The sequence below is a fragment of the Antechinus flavipes genome, chromosome 1 (genome assembly GCF_016432865.1).
Source record: "Antechinus flavipes isolate AdamAnt ecotype Samford, QLD, Australia chromosome 1, AdamAnt_v2, whole genome shotgun sequence".
Classification (NCBI taxonomy): Eukaryota; Metazoa; Chordata; class Mammalia; order Dasyuromorphia; family Dasyuridae; genus Antechinus; species Antechinus flavipes.
The window spans coordinates 227,320,559-227,340,364 of NC_067398.1; the positions used below are offsets into that span (position 1 = coordinate 227,320,559).

General features: G+C 32.3%; 2 protein-coding genes across 5 annotated transcripts in view; one reads left to right on the forward strand and one right to left on the reverse strand.

Annotated features, from left to right (window-relative positions):
• Positions 1 to 16,599, forward strand: part of TUT7 (terminal uridylyl transferase 7) — an 88,163-nt gene extending 71,564 nt beyond the window's left edge. Inside the window, exons 29-30 of one of the 4 annotated variants that reach the window (XM_051997057.1) lie at positions 6,573 to 6,623; positions 13,985 to 14,162. In XM_051997057.1, coding sequence (XP_051853017.1) covers positions 6,573 to 6,580 — 8 coding nt within the window. In that variant the 3' untranslated portion in view covers positions 6,581 to 6,623; positions 13,985 to 14,162. Of the gene's footprint in view, positions 1 to 6,572; positions 6,624 to 13,984; positions 14,163 to 15,582 lie in introns of those variants that run through there. The other 3 variants (XM_051997050.1, XM_051997041.1, XM_051997033.1) reach the window with 3 other exon arrangements.
• Positions 1 to 19,806, reverse strand: part of LOC127561895 (tubulin polyglutamylase complex subunit 2-like) — an 877,998-nt gene that overhangs the window by 89,674 nt on the left and 768,518 nt on the right. The window lies entirely within an intron of this gene.

The window sequence follows — 19,806 nt, forward strand, 5'->3', positions numbered from 1 at the left end:
TTTTTAGATTTCTTTTATGAAGAAAGAGAAATAATATCTGACACTCAATTCCTTATTATCTTTCCACTAAATCTCTTGAAGTGAACTTGCTCAAGGATATCAGGCCTTCTAGACAGTGTGTTTTCAAACTGTGAGGAGAAGCCAGCCATGAGCTGGAACTACTTCTGCAGTGGGAGTTCTTTGATTGGAACCAAAGGTAGTTAAGTTTTTGTTCAAATATTAATATTAAATTTAAATGCTAAACCTGTCTTGAAAAAAATGAAGAAATTCTCACAGGACTGATTCCAATTAATTTTGTCCTTTCTTTTTTAGTAAGAATGGATGAGATTCTCAAAGATTTAAGAAAAGTTACAAAGGCTGGCATCAGGCTAGCTTATCAGGTGCTTATATAATCTCCTTCCCTATTACTTTCATAAGATGAAAGGGAAGGGGAAAATTTTGCAAGCAAATATAGCATATGGTTTCTGCTTTTATAATAACTTGATTTGAAATGTATAGCCCAACTTTTGATCTTCTTAAATCTAAATGCATACTTTTTTAAAAATTCTTAAAATTTGTAAACTTTCTTGAAGCAGTGTGACTTTGCTATTTATATTACAAAAGAGAAAAATAAATATTTCAAAAGGTACTGAGCTTTGTCCATATCAGTTTATCTGAAAATATCTGGGACTGTTAGAGTGAAGAAGAGAATATTTTCATATAATATAATAAACATTTCCCATTTGAAGGACTTGCATTGGAAGAGGCATTTTTTTTTTTTTACTTGACCCTTGAGGATATAACTATGAGCGATGGATACAAGTTAAAAAGCAGTAAATTTAGGTTTTAAAAAAAGAATATCATATACTTCAACAACAATAGTATATGATCAATTCTAATGGACATGGCTCTCTTCAACAATAAGATGAACCAAATCAGTTCCATTTGTTCAATAATGAATAGAACCAGCTATACACAGTGAAAGAACTCTGGGAAATGAGTGTGAATCACTACATAGTGTTTCCAATCCCTCTGTTTTTGTCCACCTGCATTTTTGATTTCCTTCACAAGCTAATTGTACAATATTTCAAAGTCTGATTCTTCTTGTGCAGCAAAATAACTATGGATATGTATACATATATTGTATTTAACATATACTTTAACATATTTAACATGTATTGGTCTACCTGCCATCTGTGGGGAAGGGGTGAGAGGAAGAAGGGAAAAAATTGGAACAAAAGGTTTTGCAATTGTCAATGCTGAAAAATTACCCATGCATATATCTTGTAAATAAAAAGCTATGATAAAAAAAAGAAAAAAAAAGAATATTTTTATTAGAAAAGAACATCTTTATTAGAGCTATGCAGAAATAGAATGAACTATCTTGGGGGGAAGTACTAGGTTTCTATTTGTTAGAAACCTCAGGCTAGATAATCATTTGAATGAGGTGTGTTGTGGAGGAATGATTTCCTATTCAGGTTTGGTTTTAACTAAATGTACTTGAAAGTCTTTTACTGCTTTGATATTCTGCTAAGTTAAATCTGATTTTGACCTGTGTGTGGCTGCCTGATCAATGGAATATATTCATTATTGAGTTGAAAATACAAAACGTTTATCCATAAATTATTTTACATTTGTACAATATAGATGCCTTTGAGCAAAGTTGCCTAATTAAATTCCCATTGGGGAAGTTTATAAAGTATTTGGGGCAAAATTCATTATTAGCAAATACTGTATATGAAATAAAAATTTTTTCTATCATATACTAAAGAGGAAAACTCTCCTGATTCTGTAACATTTAGATTGTAATAATTGTTTTAGGGGACTAAGATCACTTTGTAGCAAAGGCATCCATTGTTAACCAGGTCACATTACCAATAGAAATAGATTAGATTGGATAAAAAGTAGAAGCATAATAACTTGCATAGGAATCCAGAATTTTTTTAGTAGTATTTCATTTTTTCCAAATATATGCAAAGATAGTTTTCAACATTCACTTCACATCCAAATTTTACTCCCTTTCTCCTTCCCTCTCCCCAAGCAATTAAAAATAACTTACTTACACATGTGCAAAAAAAAAAAAAAATTAGAACAAAAAGGATAAAAAACAAGCAAACAACATTAAAAAAGTAAAAATACATTTAAAAAGTAAACATGCATTTAAAAAGACACAGATGATAATTTCCATCACAAATCTATATCCAGAATTTTTCAGAGGAGTAGTTTAAAATTTATATATATTTGTATTTGTGTGTGTGTGTGTGTGTATGTGTATGTTGGATGCTGGTAGAAATAATATTAAAAAATCTTCCCTGATAGATATTGTACTGAGGGGATCTCTATACTTATTTATACTTCACTGTGCATACATAGATTTGAAGGCTTAAAAGCTGGTGTTTGTCATCTTTTATTTTTTGGAATTTCCTATGTTTTTAGGTTTTAATCAGTAAAAGTTGAAAAAAAAAGAATTTTAATTATGTACTTCATCAAATACTAATGTCAAAAAATGTAAAATTGTTAAACATTAAATAATACAGATAGAACTGTAAAATTGAAACTATTTGCATTTTAATTAGAACAATTTGATATAACTCCTTAAAGTTTGCAGAATATTTTCTTCACAACTATGTATAATAAACAGTACAAGCCTTATTATCTACATTCATTAAAGTCCATGTATCTGCATTTCAGCATATCTGCATTAGGATCTAAGACCTACTCTCCAATCACTCTTTCCAATATACCCACATTCTTTCTGTGAAAGTAATAAAATGCTTGTCCTCTTCCACTTTGCAAATCTATTTTTGTATTACTATAACTTTGAGTTTTTGAAAATATGGTTATAATCTGGTTGGCAATCTTGTTCTTCTGATCTTTTTTTGTATTTTATAGAGGTCTTTATTATTTTACATTTGTCATTTTTATGGCACAGTAACATTCATGTACATTAATATTGTATAATTTACCTGTCGCTATTTTGTAATCATTGTTAAGAGTTTTTCACTTCATAGTGAAATAAAGAAGTTTTATATATTTTTGTACAGTTCATAATGATCTGTCATTTACTATATATTGCCAGATTCTTATCCAAAGCACTTGCACCAGTTTGTCAACAGCAATATAAGAGCTCCTGCATTCCTGCATTGCATAATTCCTGCAGCTCCAGCATTATTTTAATTTTGCCATTTTTCCCAATTTGGTTTAATATATCTTAAAAGTTGTTTTGATTTTTTGATTATTATTTTTTTTATTATTTTATTTTATTTCTGCAAAAGAAGTTAAACAAGTTATGTAGTTATTAACAATTTCACAAAATCTTGGCAGTGGAAAGGACCTTACATGTTATTTAGTCCAATCCATATCAGAACAGTCCTGTCTAGAACAAACATTACTGATGATCACAAACATCACCCCCGCCCCTCGACTTTCATTCACTTCACACCTTACAACACAGACACAAAAAACTTCACTCAAGCATATCCACAGCCAACCTCTAATATACACAAGTAATGAATCTACATCTTCAGTCTTCTTATAATTTCATATATAACTCATAGCAGAAATACATGAACCCACATTCTGTTACATAATCATAAGCATAATTATGCCTATTTCATGTAAAAATTATACCACACTCAGACAATTAACAGTCAGAAACAATAATTAGTTGTACTTCATCCTCTTAAAGTGTCTATGTCTTTCATTTCTCAATGGGAAAATGATTATTAATCTTAATAGATATGTAGCAATCCCTTATATTTTATATATTTATTGAATCTTTTATCATGCATATTTGTCACAAATTATTTTTCTCAATGTTTCTTCCTTTTTAAAAACTTATTACTACTTTGGTGGATTGGGGGAGGGGTGGTAGGAAACTCCTTATGCTTTTTTATTGATGCCTTTTGATTCTTTTTTTTTAACGTCACCATAATTTTACCCAGTATCTTCTCCCCCTCCCAAAGAGCCATCCCATATAACAAATATTTTAAAGACAAAAATAAAAAGCAAGGAAGGGTTAAAAATCAATATAACAGATCTCTACCTTGAAAAAGTCTGAAAATATGTAAAATTTATCACACTCATGGACCTTCTATATTTGCAAATGAGTAGGTAAAGATGGCTGTCTTCTCGTTTTTCTTCTTTGGAGTCATGCTTGTTCTTTGTAATTTTATATGACTGTCTCTTTTGAATTTTGTGATTATTTTTATTTACATTGTTATAATCATTATTATTACAGTCAAATACATTATGTTATGTGTTTCACTCTTTATTTCACATTACATCATCTCTTAAGTATGTGTATTTATATAGATATAGATATATACACATACACACACACACCCATGTATACACATATACACATATATACCCTTAAGAGATGATGCATATATATATATAGATATGTGTGTGTATGTGTGTATATATATGTGTGTGTGTGTGTGTGTGTGTGTGTGTGTATTCCATTACATTCACATACCATGATTTATTTATCCATGCTCAATTGATAAGCATTGATTTTGTTTTAATTCTTTGCAATCCAAAAGATGCTGCTATAAATATTTTGGTATATACAGGGACTTTGTTCTTACCTGGGTAATAAGTCCCAAATGTCATCTCTGGGTAAAAGGGTATGGACATTTTAGTCACTTAATTTGAATAATTGCAAATTATTTTCTAGAATGGAGGTACTAATTCAGAGTTCTACCATCAGTGTATTAATGTTCCTGTCTTCCTACAACCCCGCCAACTTTGACTATTTGATCTTTTTGCCAGTTTTCAGGATATGAGATAAAAATCTCCAAATGTTTTTTATTTGTGATTTGAATCATTGTTTCATGTGAGTACTAATAGTTTACAGTTTTTGAGAACTTTGTTCATGTCCTCTGATCACTTATCTATTGGAGAGTGAATTTTGGTCATATACATGTGTGCACTGTTTATGCATACATTGTGCTGTGTGTGTGTTAGCCTACAGAGAGATAAAATAACAAACTCTAATAGAAATTTGATAAAAAAAGATTTTTTTTCCCATTCAGCCATTTCCATTTTCCTAGGTGAATTAATTTTTTGTGTGTCTGCAGAAGCTTTTCACTTTCATATGATTAAAGTTATCTAGTTTGTCTTTTGTGATTGCCTCTGTTCCTTGTTTAGTTAAGAATACATCTCCTTTCAATAGCTGTGAAAGTAATAGGAAGTACTTCTCTTCTAATTTCTTTTTTTTAATATGGTCTTTTTAATATTAAGATCATATCTATATGTACTATGTAATGTTTTTTGTAATATTTTTAGAGTGTTGCTCTATGCCTGGTTTCTACCAGATTGCATTCAATTTTCCCAACAGCTTTTATCAAATAGGGAGTTGTTTCCTAAATAATTTGTTTTCCAGTTTATCAATAACTAGGTCATGAAGTTCCAGTATTTTAGATATTATTTTGTTTAGTGTGTTCCATTGTTACACTTCTTTTTTTTTTTAAACCATTATCAGATGGTTTTAAAGACTGATACTTTATAATATAACTGGAGGTCTGAAAGTGCTGTTTTCTTGTCATCATTCCCCTTTATATCATTAATTTTTCCAAATGATTTTTATTACTAGCTTATTGAGTTCTGTAAAATTTATTGCTTTGCTTTCGGTTGTACATGATGCTTGCTTTTGGTTTTAGATACTTTTATGATATTAAAACAAGGTGCCTCTACACCTGTATTTCGTGGGATTTTTAGCATAAATATGTGTTGTGCTTTTTTTTTTTTTTTTTTTTTTTTTTGGCTGAGGCAGTTGGGGTTAAATGACTTGCCTAGGGTCACACAGCTAGGAACTCAGGTCCTCTGGACTTCAGGGCCGGTGCTCTGTCCACTGTACCACTTAGCTGCCCTGTGTTGTACATTTTCAAAGGATTTTCATGTATATATTGAGATGTAATCATTTGCTTTTGGATTTTTTTAAATAATTTTTATTGCTAACAGAATTATCCTTAAAAATTTTTAAATGATGTTCATTAATGACTTTGTTCTATAGTGTTCTTGGTTTCCTAGTTTCCAATTAAAATTCTTTTTTTAACTCTTGGATAAAGTTTCTTAGTATGTAAGAATATTTCTATAGTATTGGTACTTATTTAAAAGTTTTATAGAATTCTCCTGATAGAATGTATTTTTCCTTTGATCCTTCACTCCTAGTTCTAGTTCTTTTTCTGCGATTTAAGAATCTATTTTGTCTTCTTACAGAACTATAAAATGTTTTATTTTGCATTCTCAGTTTTGCTAACATAATACTGTACACTGGTTCTGTTGTGATTTCTCTATGCTCATTTGCTATTTTCTTTTGATTTTTCTACCATCTTTTAATATCAGATTAACTAAAGTTTTTATCAATTATATTAGCCTTTTCAAAAAACCAACTTTCAGTTTTAATTTATCATTTCTATAGTTTCTTTGGCTTCCATTTTATCAATTTCTCTTCCAATTTTATTTTTATCAATTTCTCTTCCAATTTTATTATCTTCTTTGGGGCTTATTTGTAGCTTTCTGATTTTTAGAATGCATAATCTGTTCATTAATCCTTTCCTTTCTATTCTGTTAATATATTTTTGTAGGGAAATGATTTTTCTCCTGAGGACTGCTTTAGCTGCATTCCAGAAATTTTGGTATGTTGTTTCTTCATTATCATTTTCTTTCACATAGCTGTTTTTATTATTTTTTTTTTAACCAACTCAGTAAAGGTTTCATCATTAAGGCTCTGTACCTGGATCTTTTGTTTATGCTCCCAAAACTGATTACTATTTTTATTGAATTGTAGTTTATAAAAGATATTATAATATTGCCTTTTTACATTTATTTGTAATCTCTCTGTGCCATAACACATGGTCAGTTTTTTGTTTAAAAAAAAAAATGTGCTGAGAAATACACATATTATTTAATCTGTCCTATTTATTCATTTATTCAGCCATTTTCCAATTAATGGGCATCCCCTCAATTTCCAACTCTTTACCCTGAGAAAAGAGCTGCCCTAAATATTTTTATTCAGATAGGTTCTTTTTCTTTTTTATCTCTTTTGGAATTCATGCCTAATAGTGGTATTGTTAAATCAAAAGATATGATTTTATGGGCATAGATCTTTGGGTGTAGATCATCTTTTGATCATTTATCAGTTAGGGAATAGCTCCCCCTTTTTTATATTTCTGAAATAAGACCATCAGAGAAACTTGCTTCAAAATTCTTTTCATAATTACCATTGCTATAATTTCCCTCATTTTTCTATTCTCTCCTTTCACTCTGTTCTTTCTCAAAAGTGTTTTGTTTCTGACCAGCTTCTCCTTCAGTATGCCCTCTGTTTGATCATTCTTCCTTTTCCTTTTCTTATCCCCTTTTTCTCCTACTTTCCTATAGGATAAGATAGATTTCTATACCCATATTGAATGTTTATTTTATTTCTTCTCTGAGCCAATTATGAGCAAAACAAGATTCAATCATTCCCCTCCATTGTAAAAGCTTTTTATTGCCTCTTTTATGGAAGATAATTTACCCCTTTCTCTCAGTACATTCCTTTCTCACCTCCTTAATTTTATTTTTCGATATTATGCCTTCATATTCAATTCACATTTGTCTCTTTATATATTCCTTTTAATTACCATAATAATGAGAAAGTTCTTATGAGTTACAAGTATCTTCCTATGTAGGAATGTAAACGGATAAACCTTAAGTCCTTTATGATTTCCCTTTCCTGATTACTTCCTTATGCTTTTCTTGAATCCTGTATTTGAAAATTAGATTTTCTATTCATCTCTGGGATTTTCATCATGAATGCCTGTAAGTCCTCTGTTTCATGGAATATCCACCTTTTCCTTTGAAAGATTATACTCATTTTTGCTGAGTAAGTGATTCTTGGTTGAATTCCTAAGCTTCATTGTTCTCCAGAATATCATATTCCAAGCACTTCGATCCTTTAATGTAGAAGTTTATGTTATCTTATGACTCTGGCTCTGTTAGACTTGAATTGTGTCATTTTGAATACTTGCAGTATTTTCTCCTTGACCCTAGGATTTCTGGAATTTGGCTATAATATTGCTTTCAGGAGGTGAGCAGTAGATTGCTTCTCTTTTATCCTCTTGATTCTAGAATATCAGGATAGTTTTCCCTGAATTTCTTGAAAGATGATGTCCAGGCTCTTTTTTTTGATCATGGCTTTCAGATCAACAATTTTTAAATTATTGTTCCTTGATCTATTTCCAAGGTCAGTTGTTTTTCCAATTTTTTTCTATTTTTCCATTCTTTTGGTATTGTTATATCTTGATTTCTCATGAAGTCATTAGTTTCCATTTGCTCAATTCTTATTTTTTTAAGGAATTATTTTCCTCAATGAGCTTTTGTACCTCCTTTCCCATTTTGCCTGTTTTTGCTTTTTAAAGATTTTTATATTTCCTTTTGTAGCACTCTTGTTTCTCTTTCCAAATTTTCCTCTATCTCCCTTACTTGATTTTCAAAATCACTTTTAACTTCTTCCATGATCTGAGACCAATTCTTACTTCTTACAGGTTTTGGATATAGGAGCTTTGATTTAGTTATCTTCTGAATTTGTGCTTTGATCTAATTTGTTACCATAGTAATTTTATATGGTCAGAATTTTTGCTGTTCTTTGCTCATTTTCCCAGACCATTACCACTCCATCTTCTTGTTGTTTCTGATGATCTAATTGTTTAAAGTCATTATTTAAAAGGTATTTGGAGGAGTTTGAGGTAGAATTCGGGCAAGTCTCTACCTTCACTCCTCCATCTTGAACTTTGCCTCCTAATCTATTCTGTTTAGAAGATACCGTAAGTCTTTTAGCTCTAGTTTCTCCAGTATTTTTTTTTTTTTTGGTTCTTTATTTTTCCTTTTGCTTATCATTCTATTAGATTTATGCAAAACCAGGGGAGGGGCATTAACTGTCTATTACTTCTTGTAATAAAATTAATTTTTATTTTATAAACTGAAATTCTGTTATTTGAAGTACATAAGTTTAATGCTGATATTGGTTTGTTGTCTTTTGTTTCTTTCAATATAAAATATAGTTTCCTTATTCATTTTTATATTTTGAATATTATGTTTTTGCTTTGTCTATAACATGACTGCAACTCCCGATTTTTCTGGATTCATATGATGCAGAGTAAATGTTTTTCAGGGCTCTTCCATTTTATGTGTATTTTTGTTTTCTTAGTTGTTTTTTTATAAACAACAGATGGTGAATTGTCTTTTTAAAAAATCCATCTTTCAGTCTTTTTCATTATTTTGGACTATTCATCTAGATTTTTCTTTAATTCATGGCCCTTACACTTATTTAATCTTTCTTTGATCTCTTTTCTCCATGGAATTAACATTTTTAATGTGCCTATTTTGGGTTCCTTCTATTTTCTTTGTTATTGCTTTGTAGAGCGTGTTTCCCATACATAATCTCTTTCTACTGTATCTAACTCTTAGCATAATTCTGACAGGTGATAAAGTGTTACGAACTCTCACCATGGTAGAAATTTTCCTATGTCCATGACTGGGTAGTTCACTACCACCCTTTTAGCATCCTTATGTTTATGCTTTTCCCATTTATTGTGAAATTTCCTCTCTGGTTTCATACCCTCTCTATAACAGGTGTCAGTTGCCCCCCTAGATTAGGAAGGCACTAAAGCACCATATCTTTGCATTGTATTCATTGTAGTGTCTTGATTTCCATAGAATATTATCTCTCTTTCCCCAAAATAATGTTCTTTGGTGGGCTTTCTCCTACTACTAAAACAACATTGTCTCCCCTCCCCACCCCTTTTCCCTGTTTCAGTCTTTTTCTTCATCTTTTCACCTATTTTCCTCCTGGTTTTGCTTCTTCCTGAGAGATTACAGAAAGTATATTTTCCCTTTGTTTTTAACTTTGGGCTTGATTAGGATTTATAACATGTTCTTTAAAAAAAAAAAATCCTTCCTTTCCCCCTTTACATAACTCTTCCATTCTTCAGTTTAGTCCCACAAAAATCTTTGTGTCATCTATAGAGTCAGTGTTTTAAATTTTAGTCCAGGATGTTTCACATCTGTTTCTCCACCATTTCATCTTCTCTGTGACTTCTGCTTTCACTTTTTTCTATATTTTAGAAAGAAGTTTAATAATTATCTCTTATTCGTTTCTCCTTCTTCATTCTTAATCATTAATCATTTGATTACCTTTCTTGTATTTCTGCTATCTAGGATGTTTGAAAAGTAAATGGTTTGATCATGCCTGATTTTTTTCCTAGGACTGTTCACCTCTTTTAAATTTATTGTTAGGCTCAGATTTGTGGCCATCTACAGTTGCTTCTTTAACACCTTTGCTCTTTATATCCCATTATAACAGTCCATTTCCTCTTGTGGTTTCTAGTGGGTTCAGAATAGTCTTATTCAAATTTCCTTTCCTTTATATTTAAAGATCTTTTTCTTGGTCTCTTGCAGAATTTATTTTTTTTTCCAGTGGAATCATTCAATTTAATCATGTTTCTTGAAGTTTTCAACATTGATGATGTTTTTTCTGAGGAAATCTGTGGATTCTTTCAGTTGTACTTGCTTTTCTGTGTTTAGAAATTCTAGATAAGATTTATTTTTTTCTTGTATCGCCATGTTCAGGTTTTTTAATTTGTAGTGTTTTCTTCTTGAAATCTATGACCTCTTAAGTTGTTTCTGTGTGTTCTCTCCTTGAAGTCAATATGCTCAGCTTGCATAAAGATCCTATATTCTTTTTGTTTTTTAAATTTTGTTTTTAGTTCCATATTCTTTCCTTGTTTCCACTTCCCTATGTAGGAAGAAGGCAAGAAATGCAATACATATGAAGATCATAAAATTTTTATGTTATTTTGCTTATCTTTATTCCACATTGTCCTTCACATCTGTGTGTTTTCATTCCCAATCAGTTGTCTCCATGGTCAATTTCACCATTGTGATTTCAAGAACTTATTTTTTTTTTAAAAAACACTTGGAAACATCCATGCTCTTTTGGGAATCCATAGAGGCCTCTATATACATGGGTAATTTTCATCATTGACTCTTGTGAAACCTTCTGTTCCCAACTTATACCTTCCTTCCCCCCACCCCCTTTCCTAGATGGCAGGCAGTCCAATACATGTTAAATATGTGGTAAAGTATATGTAAAATACAATATATGTATACATAGTTATACCGTTATCTTGCTGCACAAGAAAAATCAGATTTAGAAAGAATGTAAAAATAACCTGAGAAGAAAAATAAAAATGCAAGCAAACAATAACAGATAGAGTGGAAATGCTATGTGGTCCACATTCATTTCCCAAAGTTCTTTCGCTGGGTGTAGCTGGTTCTCTTCATTATTTAACAATTGGAACCGATTTGAATCATCTCGTTATTGGAGAGCCACTTCCATCAGATTTGAGATGCAGAACATCTTTAACTGGATTTTCTACCTCCTCAGATCTTGGGTAATTTCAATCTTTTTTTTCCTCAAAATTCCTTATTGTTCATTTTCTGACTCCTTCCCCCTTTTTTGCAGTTTCCCTTAAGGCCAGATCCCAAAATTATCTGAGATTTCTCAGACATGAGTAATTCTGTTTAATGACCTCATTGTCTTCCTTAAGTAACTTTGGGGAGGGCAGAACAAGACCCATCTAAATGCCAGTTTACTTTTTCTCAAGGTTAGTGGAGTACTTTCCATTCCACACACACTGGTGTTTTGTCTCTGTTCCCTTTCTTCTTCAGTTCTGTAACTCAAGACTCTTGTAGCACAGAGCACTGCTATATTACAGTCCTAGCCAGAGAGATAGACAAAGACTAAGATGTCAGAATAAAAGGCAGGAACTTACCCAACCTCTCCCTCAAACTTCTCCAAATTCTTTTAAATAATTACTAAATAAATTTTAGTGTATCAGAACACTCAAAGAGGCAGAGTAAAACATTTTCCAGCTGAAGGCAACTTAGAAACTCAGCAGAAACGGTTTGTGATACCAGAGTGGGAGTTCAGCATGTCTCAGTGCACGCTATACCAGAACAGCACAGATCCCAGATCCTGATCTGGCCCCAGCTAGATCTCTGAATCTCACCAGTTCTGGTGGCTTCCACACCTTTCAGCTCAAAGACAGCAAAGATGATTTGGAAGGTCAGCAGAAAAGGTCTGTGGGAGTGGGACACTAGTGCAAAATTCCAGGGGAGGTGCAACCCTGGCCCCTACCCAGACCCCAGCATCAGCATGGCAGAACCTCTGAATCAGCAGTAGTGCTGAAGGCTTCTGGACATCTCAACCTGGGAACACCAGGGAGCACCTGAAAGATCAGTAATGAGGGTCTGTGTAATAGAGTAGGGGTCGTGTGTAGTACTAGTGCAGACCAGCCAGCACAGCCCAAGGTCCCAAGCATCAGCAAAGCAGAACTCTGTTGCTTTAGCACTGGATCTTAAAGTTACAGTGGACCACCAACTCTCCTAATAGCTCCAGGGCAGAAAAGAGTGCTTGTGGTCAAATTCCTAGAAGGATGGCATAATTGCACAAAACCCCTGAAGCTTGGGATAGTGGAAACAGAGCCCTACTTAAACAAAGAGTTAAAAGCCAAATAATAGGCTAGGAAAAGGAGCAGATAACAGAAAAATTTCCTGACCCTTGAAAGTTATTATGATGACAAGGAAGATCAAAATTCACTCAGAAGACAATAGCAAAGTCAAAGTTCCTACATTCAAAGCTTCCAAGAAAAATAAGAATTGGTCTCAAGCCATGGAAGAGCTCAAATGGAATTTTGAAAATCAAGTAAGAGAGATGAGTGGAGCAAAAATAAGGAAAAGAATTGAGAGTGGTTCAAAAGAAAATGCAAAAAGCTAATGAGAAAAATGCTTTAAAAAGCAAAATTGGACAAATGGGAAAGGAGATAGAAAAGCTCACTGAGGAAAATCATTCCTTAAAAAATAGAATTGAGCAAAGGGAAGCTAATGGCTTTATGAGAAATCAAGAAACAATAAAGCAAAACCCAAAAAAATGAAAAATAAGGGGGAAAAGTGAAATATCTCATTGGAAAAACAACTGACCTGGAAAATATATCCAGGAGAGATAATTTAAAAATTATTGGTCTATCTGCAAGTCATGATCAAAAAAAGAGATAATTTCAAAAAATTATCAAGGAAAACTGTCCTGCTATTATAGAACCAGAGGGTAAAATAGAAATTTGACAGAGAAAGGAGTGAGGAAAGTTAGGAACTGATGGTCTTTGCTGTTAGAAATACTAGTTGGAAAAGTATGTTATGATATGTGGCTAATTTAAATCCTCAGTCACTGCTGTGCTATGCTTCTGAGACAGGCTTTTGATCTGTTTTCCAAATTTACCCCATGTATTTCCTTCAGTCTGGTCCAGTAAGTGATGTCAACCTTATTCAGTAATGGGGGCTTCCTACACATAATCCCTGCAGAATGCATATTTAGTTTTGAAATGTAATATATGATCTGTTTTATTATATATTTATTTTGTTAAATATTTCCTAATTACATTGTAATCCGATTCAGCCCACATATAGAACTGTGAGCCACATGTTTGATATCTCAGATCTAATGGGTAGATCCTATCTCATAAATTTACTAGCTGTGTGACCCTGAGCAATATCATCCTGAACTGTTTTAGTCATCCATAAAATGACTCTGAGATCCCTTTCAACACTTAATCTATGATTCTGTGCTCTTCATCCTGATGTTTTCCAAATCCTCTTAGTCTTCATATTGATCATCTCTCTGTCTCTTCTTAACCTCTATTATTTTTAGCATCATTCTGTTCTACCTTTAGTTCCTCCAGAGATATTTTGATTTCTTCAAGGTCCTTTTATTTCCTGGTATGATTTTCTTGTTTATTAAATTTTTATTTATTGATTGATTTGAGAATATCTCTTGAAATATTTTACAGAATGAAATTCTTTTTTCTTTGTTTGCATCTACTGCCCTCTGGTTTGGTATATTGTTTCATTTTTATCTGTTTTATATTTTTATAGCCACTTCTTGTTTTGTTTTGTTTTGTTTTAGGAGGGTGTGAGGAGACTGGCTTCCTAGCAGCTTTTCATTCTACCATCTTCCAAAAATCTAAGTCACTAAAATAAGGCCAGACTAATTTTTAAACGATTAGTAAATCATTTCTCATTTTACTATGGATGTTTAGCTGAAATAGAAATAAAGTATTCTGGGCATCTTATTCATAATCACACTTGAGCCTTGATTTCTTCCTTGACCCTAGGAATCTTTTGCCAAGGGTAAAGAAAGCCAAGAAAGAATATGGTGATTCATCCACAATGAGGAACTTAACTTGAATTAAAAGCATCCTTTTCCGTGCCTCTCTTCTGTCCAAAAAAAAATTGCACTTAGTCTTCATGAAAGAATCAAGAGTGGGATGCAGGACCCAAAAAGATCTTGGACTAAATTAAGAGAGGCCTGGTATTGACAGGAATATAATGATTTCAATTCTGCTTTACCCATGGTCAGATGATATCTGAAATGGGTGTGCTGCATTTCAAGGTATTCATAAGAGCAAGTCAAAGAAATGCAGGTTCAATCCCTCCTCCCCCTACCACCAAAAAAGACAAATTATAGTAGAAGATAGAGAGCAACCTTACTAGACTCCTGTTCACATCTGATGATATAAAAACTATACAGAGAAGTTATGAAATGAAAGATGAAACTGTACAGCAATGGTGAACAAAAAGATAGTTTCAGAATTTCTAAGATTCCTACACAGAGACCAGAATTGATTAACCAATAAGTACCTTTGGAGAAAATGGCTTTCATCTCATTCCTATATCTAATGACTGTTCCCACTTTGAGGCTGATTAATGATAAATTAAAATGACATCTCTGATGAACAAAAAGACATTCCCACTCTTAGTCTGATCACCACAAACCTACCTCTAACAATTCATCTTTAATCAAAAAGCAAATATTAATAATACTATGTATAAGCACAGTCCAGTCCTTTCATCTACCCTTGGAAACTAAGTACTATTAAGTACTATTTTGAGTTACTTAAACTCCTCCAGTTCCTTAACTGGAACACATGATTAGGTCTTCAAGAAAGATTAAGAATTTCTTGCAAATGAGTATTATAATTCTTAAAATTTATATCACAACTGAGATTCTCAGGGCTTTATGCTTTCCTTTTCTTTTCTGTGATGGTATAAAGATGAAATTAGTAATCATCCTTACAGGTTCATAGTAAGCAACAAAAATCTTTTCTTTTGTTCCCATGCATTTCATAGTGAGTTATCTGTTCTTTTAGCCTTTTTCTGAAAAGTTGTGGGGTAGAATATTGATTTCAAGCAAAATTTCCATTTCTTTGCTCTCTCCTTAGATGCCAGTCTATACATATCTATTTGTACTTAACCACTAGAGCTCATTTATGTCCCTCTACACCAAAATAATAATTAGGAACTTAATAAAATTGTGCTAGTGTGCCAACCTAACTTCATTTTGAAGGAGTGGAGTCTTTCCTATTTGAAACGTAACTCTAATCATGTGATGACGTGAAATGAAAGCTAAACTCCCTGATGAAATTAATTAAAAATAGAAAGTAATTTTGCTAATTGCAAAGTAAATAATTTGAGGTTTGTTTGCTTTTTTGTGTTTTTCTCTAGGCAGCCTTTCCAATAAATACATGACTCAGGGAAAAGCCTCACAGAAGAGGACCCAACAAGAATCGTGAGGGAACAGAGCACCATTAATGGCATTCACATAAACTCTGAAAATGAGGCTATTTTACCTAAAGCAGCTCAAGTATACAGGACATGGCAGCACATATCAGGCTTCACCTTAACATTTAAGGAAAATGGCAGTTGGTCTTTTTTATTTAATGAAATTGCTAATTTTTTAAACAAATTTTAATATTGTCCAACTGCCACAGGCCACCTGCTCTTACTAAATTTGAGCAATTTAATTAAACTCCATTTTGTTTGTCTTTGATAACTAGGTTTAAAAATGTGTAGTTAGGACCTAGTACATAATAAACATATTCCCCATGGTGTTTTTAATCCTTTCAAAACATACTAAAAATGTGATGTAGAAATTAGCTTTCTTCCTTCCCCTGCAAATGTACTTTTTGTTTTGAAAAGGGTAAATGGTATTTATTGATGTTTACTGAATCCTTGTGTAAAAGAGTTTCAGATGTGGACTGCCTCCACTGTGTCCACAAAAATATCTGTTGAAAATTTGGTAACATGGACAGTAGTAAACTTTTATGTAAAATTTCTATGGACAAGGAGTGCCACTGAAAGTTTTTTTGTTTTGTTTTGTTTCCCCTTCTCTTTAAATATGAGTTGACATACTTGCTGCACTTATGTAAAAATGGAGATCTGTAAAAATGGAGATCTGAAACAAGTTGTCCTATTTGATGCTGCTAAGAATAATACATCTATTATCTGTAAAACATGTCAGAGAAATATAAGTTCTTTCACTGTGGATTTCTAATGCTCTACAAATTGAAGAGGCCATACCTGCCAATCAAGATCTCAATATCATCTTGGGCTGTTTAGAGACCTTCAGAGATATAATCTTTAACTTCACAAGTCACTGAAAAATAATATATCTAGTAAATGGTCCAAACTATGCTTCCATTATTTATGATTTTGAAATAAAAAGCAAATTTTCAATCTTTAGTTTTCTAACATTTTTTCTAATGTTTCTAAATTGCTTAACAGAATAGCAAAATAAATTTAAAAGTGAGCCATAATATTTTTGGTTCCTTTTAAAAAGAAAAATATATATAACCCATATCCAACTTTCTTGATGTTCTTAATTAAACTTATTGTTCTTCAGCCCAGAGTTGCCAGTTGCTTTTCTAGTATGTTAGGAAGAGATACATAATATTAAATACAGATGGACTGGGAAATCCTGAGGAAATGTTAAAGAACGTGATGAATCCAATGTTTAAAATAAGTAGTTTGAGCTAGATGACCTCTAAGACTTTAGCATCTCATGATTCTATGATTCTTTCCAAAATTCACTTTAATTTTCCCTTTTACATTTTCTAACTTAGTCTAATTTAGTAGAAACCTTAATTGCATCATAACCCACTGGTAATCCTTGGTTCACAACATCAGACACAGTTTCTGTGATAGAATATGTACTTGATATCAATTCCTGGACCATGGCATTCAGTGAATGATCTCTCTTTTCCATTTTTGTAATGGTGAAAGTAAAGTGGCTAAGAATCAAAGTTTTTAGATTTTCTAAACATTAATTTAAATTTTTTATTCCGAGTTTTACCCTGTGAAATTTTATTTCAGTTATTATGTCAGTATATTAATAGAAGGAGCAATATTGTCATTCTTGCTAGAAATCAAGAAGTTGTAACTTAATGGAAGGATGGTTCTTAAGTACTCTTTGGAAAAGCAAATAAAGGAGTTGTGGAGTTGATTTCTTCACAAACTCAAAGAAAGTATACACATTATTTCCTGAGTTCTCATGATGAACATAAGACTACAATGAAGACAATGGTTAAGTTATGTATGAACATCTATGGCTGAGAATAAAGAGACATTGTACTAAGAACTTAAAAACTTCATTGTGTACACACACACTGAGACACTTTCTAGTGACTTGAAAAATTAGGCATAGGAAGACAATGAAAAAAGAAAAAGAAAAAACACTTGTTAAGTGCCTATTATATACCAGGCACTATCTAGGAGAGAAGGGGGCATTTTTAAGAAATATTACAAAGGTAAAAATAACTGGACTTACTAACTGATTGGATATGGGGGGTTGAGAAACACTTAAGTGTGAAGGATGACACCATGGTTTCAACCATAAATGACTGCAAAATGAAGGAGTGGAATTGATAATAGAGAAGCTAAAGGGGATAACCAGTGGGAAAAAAATAAATTCAGGTTTGGACTTACTGAAATTATGAAGTCCAGTAGTTGGAGATGTGAAGCTACAAGTCAGGAAAGAGGTTAATGCAAGATAAATATGTGAATGAAATACATAAAAACGATAATTATAATTGAATCCTTGGGAGCTGATGAGATCACCAAACAGAAAAAGCATGGAGGAAAAAGAAAAAAGGGCCCAGGATAAAGCCGTGGAGGACACTTCTGATGAGTTGCTATAATCTGAATGAAAACCCAGTAAAGAGAAGCAGCAATTTAGTAGAAGGAGAATCTAGAAAGAGCAGTATCATGAAAACCTATACAGTATCAAGGATAAGATGATCACTGGTTTCAAAATCTATAAAGTAATCCAAAAAGATCAGGATTTAAAAAAAAAGTCACATTAGACAAATCAGTAAATTCATAACTTTGGAGAATGTGGTGTCTTTAAAGGATAGAGTTGGAAGACACTGCAGAATTAAGATAGGAAAGGAAATAAAGGCATGGCTTTTTCAGGAAGTTTAACCAGAAAAGAGAGAAGCGAGAAGGAATTATAATGTAGTATGGTTGAGGAAAAGATATGTGTGTGTCAGAATAAGCGAAGCAATCCATAAAGAATGAGAGTGAAGGTGAGAGCTGGGATGATAAAGGGGAAATCAGTCTGCTGGAAAGGACAGGATGGAAAGCATTCAAGGGTGCATGTAGAAAGTTTTGTGCTGGCAAGAAAAAAGACCATTCTTCATATGAAAAGGGTGAAGGAAGAGATAATGGCTGAAGGCGTCTAAGGGATGTGAGATGAGGAAGAATAATTCAACCAAAATATATAGTGAATAATTAGTGATGCAGTAAACTATGAAATAAACCCATAACATCAATCTTTATGTATAAGAAATGGTAAAATTAATTCCATTCAAAATAATTACAGCATATATCTACTAAAACATAATTCTACAAATATAATCGCAAAACAATGCTTATTAACAAAAATGAAAAAGTTGGAGGGAAATTGAATATGATTAGATCTCATTAATAAAAGCTAATAAAGTCAATGCAATATCACTTACACAAGCAATGAATAACTTTATACAACTACCCAAAATAATTTATCTGGAATAACAAAAGATCTCAAATCTCAAGGGAAATAATGGGGGAAAGGAAGGAAGGAGGGCTAAAAATGCCAGATGTGTAGTTTTGGTACAAAGCAGTAATCACCAAAATTTTCCTGGTGGTTAATAAACAAAAAAAACACAAGGTAATAATAGAAGTAATCAGACATATCATACATGTTCAATAAAACCCAGGGACACCAACATTGAATACCCTAATGTACAGGAACATTAAAAAGAAATCTGATTGCAGAAGTTAGGTTTAGACTGGCATCTTAAAAATGTAACATAAGCCCTAAATAGATATGAGTTAGATATAAAAGGTTATATCATAATCAAATTAGAGAAAAAGGGAAGAAAATAGGAGTACTTAACAAAAAAAAAAAACACTAAATATGATCACTAAAGTTTAATGGATAATTTTAATTACATCATGTCAAAAACAATTTTGCACAATTATTTGGAAAAGAAATAGTGAACTGAGGAGGAACAATGTCTCTAATGAAGTTCTTGTGTGTGTGTGTGTGTGTGTGTGAGTACACAGCAAATTGACAAAGGAGAATGAGAGCCATTCCCAATAAAGGCCAAAGATTTTGGATGAACAATTTGCAAATGAAATTATACAAAATATCAACATATGAAAGATGTTCCAGATCACTAATTTTAAAAAGTAAAGACAAAGTTATGCTGAGCTTCTACCTCTCAGAAACAAAGATGACAAAAAAGGAAAATGTCAATTGCAGGGGTGGTATGGTGGTGGAAGGGGCTGTGCTACTCTAAAGAAATAAAAAGATGACAAAGATCCATATATACAGAAATGGAAAACATCTTTGATCAATTGTGATGACTAATCCCACTTCAGAAGACTAATGATGAAATATGCTTCCCC